We start from the raw sequence: 4,583 nt of genomic DNA, 5'->3' as shown, positions 1-4,583 counted from the left end.
TCTATATTGATAGATGTAATTCAAGTGAATAGGTTAAAAGGAGAGGTAAATATTGATGCTTACTACAACTGATACCTGATGAACAGTTCCTATTATATTCTTACTTCTATACATGTTTTGTTTATGTAGGATAGTTTACAAATACTTTCTAAGATCAATAGAAGTTTCATTGCTAAGACCCCCAATGATCCATAGAAGAGTCATGAGGAGGAGCTTGAATTGAGCAGCAATCACGTACAATATATACAATGTTGTTCCATACAACTCTATGGAGAGTATGCAAGAAAGGAGAGTGAGAACTCCTAAACTACTACTGTCTGTTTCTCTTATTAGGATCCAGATATCTCCCGACATGGAGGTCCGCCTTTTGGTTAAAGCTCTGGCCTTTATTCTCTTGATGGTTATTGGAATTCCTGGTAATTTTTTCATCCTCCTAAAATTTTTCTACATTAAATTAATTGAGAAGCGGCTTCTACCAGCGAATATTATCCTCATGGTCCTCGCCCTGTCAAATATTTTGGTTGTTTTCTCTCGTGTCATACCACAAGCTCTATATGCTATTGGCATAAAAGACTTACTGGATGATAAAGAGTGTAAACTGGTTCTTTTCACCTTTCGGGTCAGTAGAGCTATGTCTATCTGTGTTACCAGTTTGCTCAGCTGTCACCAGTGTGTACTTGTTGCTCCCATTAACAGATACTGGTCGTACTTGAAAGAAAAGTTATCGAAGAATGTTACACTTGTTATCATTCTGCTGTTAGCTATGAATATATCTCTTTATCCTTCTACTGTTTTGTATGGACAAGCTACATCAAATTATACTTCCCAGTATTCGTTGCATCTGGTTTACTGTGATGCAGACTTTGTAACGTACATCTCCTTTCTCTTAAATGGGTTGGTATCAGTCATTCGGGAGATCATATTTGTAGGACTTATGACTTTGTCAAGCAGTTATATGGTTTCTATATTATATCAGCATGGAAAAAATATTAAAGGAAAGCGTGCTTCTGACCGGGGTCAGACAAGGTCTACAGAATATCGGGCCTCCAGGGCAGTTATTTTATTGGTTGCATTGTATGTTTTGTTGTATGGCATGGATAATTCTATGTGGATTTATACTCTTTCATTGTCTGTTGTAAGCCCTGAAATGAATGATACTCGGATATTTCTTGCAGCGTCATATTCGGCCTTGAGCCCTATTGTTATTATTGCCACAAATCCAAAACTTCACAAAGGAACTCAAAGTAAATGGAGGAAGAAAATTGTTGAGATTCAGAATGGTGGTTTTATAGGTTTTGTTAGCAGTGTCACTCAGTCTTCTGTAGATCTAATAGCTACTTAGCACCTTAAAGGGGTACTTCAGTGGAAAACTATTTTTTTTTTCATATCAACTGGCTCCAGAAAGTTAAACAGATTTGTAAATTACATCTATTGAAAAATTTCTGGTACCAGTTGATTGGAAAAAATATATATATGTTTTCCACCAAAGTACCTTTCTAAGGACACAGGGATTTTTTTTCTCCTCGCCTGCTAATAGTCGTAACGCTTTCAATTTTCGACCTACAGACCCATAAGAGGGCTTTTTTTTTTGTGCCTCTTATTAAACTTTACAATGACCTCTACAATAAAACAAAAAATATATATTTTTTTGGAGAGAAGTTGAAAGTGAATGTCATTTTGCAATGTCATTTTGCTATCAGTGCTCCATTGCTACAGGCCGCCATGGATCCTGCAATATTGGAGCGCCGATCGAAAGGCGAGGAGGCCCTCCTGCTGTTCTCTTAGCAGATCGGGACCCTGCGAGTGTCCCACTCAGCTCCAATGAAATACCGCAGTGTGGTTTATCCCGGTTTTGATGCCGAAATCAACTTTGATTGTGGCATCTAAATAATTAATGGTGGGCATCGGCCCAATTGGTGTTGTCCAGCATTAGCCATGGGTCCCAGTTCCTGAAAACAACCGGGACCCACCGGGTATGATGCGTGCTTCATATTGCAGGAGCGGGCACAGGACGTACAGATACGTACTGCATCCTTAAGGGGTTAGGCATACGTTACTGTAAACTGCCTATGTTTCAATCTGTATTATAAAGATGGTGTCCATAGAAGAAAAAAAAAAAGAAAATAGCTGTTATGTTAAAATGCCCATTAGGATGAATATAAGTTTAATACTAAGGACTGATATACACAGCAGGGATCACTGCACAGTGTCTATATGATAGTACTGAGTGCTTATATTGTTCCTTTAGGAAGGAGTCATATAGCCTTGGTGCATGGTCATACAGGATCCATGAATAGAGAAATTTTGCCATAGTAGCAGACAAGAGTCCAGGGAAGCCATCCTTCCTCTGGCAGTAGGGGAGGTCTGCATGACTAATGAGTTATGAGTAGGGATGGGATACAGGGATTCAACTCTTTACCTGCTGATGTGTCACTTACTTTACCTTTTGTTATCAAAAGCATCTTTTTTAGACTGCTTGATGGTTTCTTCATCTGTCAAAACTGCTTGTGGGGGATGTTCTTGAAGTTGGTAAAAAAAAAAAATGGTGGCTGGTTATGTTCCCCCCCAAAAATTTAAAGGCATAGCTGAAACTCTCTGGTCTAATCTTAGGGCTCCTTAGGGTGCAATTCTTTAGAATTTGGCCTTTTGCTATATCATATTTGTAAGTATTCTCAGTGCCTCTAAACCAGGAAAATTGGTGTGGGCAGATTGTAGCCAGATCCAAGTACACCCCCTGCTTAATGTTACTTTATGTTATTCTTATTTGTCTGTGGCTAGATTATGTTTTGTCAATTGAATTGTGGTATAATTCTGATTGGGTTCAGTTACTTAAATTGTAGAGTGTATTGTATCATTAACAGTTACTATTTAAGAACTTCTTTATTTTTTTCTTGATGGAACTGCTTTCATGGTCATTTCATTCAACATCATTGAATCTTTATTAAGGTTTTTTTTTTTTCTAAATGTCACAAAAAACACAGACATTCCATACCATATGACAATGGTGACAGCTGCAATTTCAGGGCTGTCACGTACTGACATATACAGTAATGCATATACAGTAATGCTAGATCATCACATCAGATCATACCTAGAAATTAGTATCGATCACTTCATATCTTCTAATGGAAATCAAACAACAGTACTCCGTACATCCATGTATATAAATAAATATATAACATTTGTGGTTTTTAAAAATGTACATCTAAAGATGAAATGTGTTAAACTTATTACTTTGAAATGTGTAAACAATAAAAATTATGTTAAATTATTCTCGCACATTTAATGGTGCAAAAACTGATTTACTCGTCCTTTTACAAACTATGAAAATTGTCTTTCTGCTGCAATTAATGGGAACTTTAAGAAAGATAATGTATGATTTCATACTTTAATAAGTACTGTGATTTTACATTCAAAGGTTTAATGAAACCAGGTATAAGGGGCACATGCCCACAAATTTTTGTCCCATTCCTCCACCTTCAACTCTGTCTGCATAATCAGGATGAAGGGCTCTGTGTGCACCACCCTGCCATGATGGTGCAATGCAGTGTGGTTTAACCAGATATAACTAGACTGTATCTGCTGCACTGCTGACTGGGGCAGCTTTTGCTGAACTGGATCATGAGAAAAGTGTGCAGTCTATTTCCCGCTTGATGCTGCAGCCTCAGTAATTTAGTTTTTCTTTTCTTGGAGCCATGCATAGTAAGAAACATTTGAACCAAATAGGGGATGAAAGGTATAATGTATGTGCGAGATGGCAGTGACACTAATGCACTGCTCTCCCAACAGGAAGAGAATACAGCACTGAAGACGAGTAGAGTTAAATTTAATTTTATTTACTTTATTTGTTGTTAGCACAAAGGGCAACTTTTAATGTGGGAAGAGGTTCAGTGGGTGAGAGGTGCAAAAAAAGGGACAAACCAATGTGTGGGGGAGCAATATCAATGTGCTCAACTTAGCGTGGGGCCAACAACAAAAAACTACCAACTACTGCTCCAGCTGTGATTGGTTTCCGATGCGCGTGCTTAGTGAGAGAGGCAACTCGGGAGCAGAGTCCCAGATCAGTATTTCTCTATGGCAGGGATGATGTCAGGACGAATAGGTGAGTAAACAATTCACCCATAGGTTTATAGGTCTTACTAGTGTGATGTTTATTTACAGTGTCATGAAGTGGCAAGATGTAACCTCCTTGTGAGGTTATAAAGCCCCAAACTGCCATACTATGCTCAGTACACTATCTATCTTCCTTGATAAAGCCACAATCGTGTGGTGAAACATGTAGGAACTAGCATTGTTTAGGTTTTAGTCTGCAACTCCCAGTATGTCCAAACAAACACCTATCATATAGAGATTCACATAGTGGTAATGTGCACCCAGTCCAGCTAGCAGTTAAAATTATCCCCTTACTTTTGGTACCTGATTGCGGCCGTGGACGTGTGTGAGAGGGGGCTGCTGCTGTTTGTGCTCGGGAGTCTTGTCGCTGCTGTGCCGCTGTGCTGCCATTGTTTGTGCCCTGTTGCTGCCCGTCCTGGGAGAAAGTTGGGAGCCGGGAGAGGGCGTGCGGCTCTTTTTTTCTCCCCATG

General features: G+C 39.1%; 1 protein-coding gene across 1 annotated transcript; it reads left to right on the top strand.

Annotated features, from left to right (window-relative positions):
- Positions 1-352: 352 nt before the first annotated feature.
- On the top strand, positions 353-1,342 carry LOC130357459 (olfactory receptor class A-like protein 1). The gene has a single exon (XM_056560154.1). The coding sequence runs from the start codon at positions 353-355 to the stop codon at positions 1,340-1,342; it is 990 nt and encodes a 329-aa protein (XP_056416129.1).
- Positions 1,343-4,583: the final 3,241 nt, after the last annotated feature.

The sequence above is a fragment of the Hyla sarda genome, chromosome 2, assembly GCF_029499605.1.
Source record: "Hyla sarda isolate aHylSar1 chromosome 2, aHylSar1.hap1, whole genome shotgun sequence".
Lineage (NCBI taxonomy): Eukaryota > Metazoa > Chordata > Amphibia > Anura > Hylidae > Hyla > Hyla sarda.
The sequence above is the reverse complement of the archived record's forward strand: the minus strand, read 5'-3'. Positions and strand labels throughout refer to the sequence as shown.

What these genes read in the sequence shown, in the direction of transcription:
- LOC130357459 (XM_056560154.1), top strand. Translation starts at nt 353, where the DNA reads ATGGAGGTCCGCCTTTTGGTTAAAGCTCTGGCCTTTATTCTCTTGATG.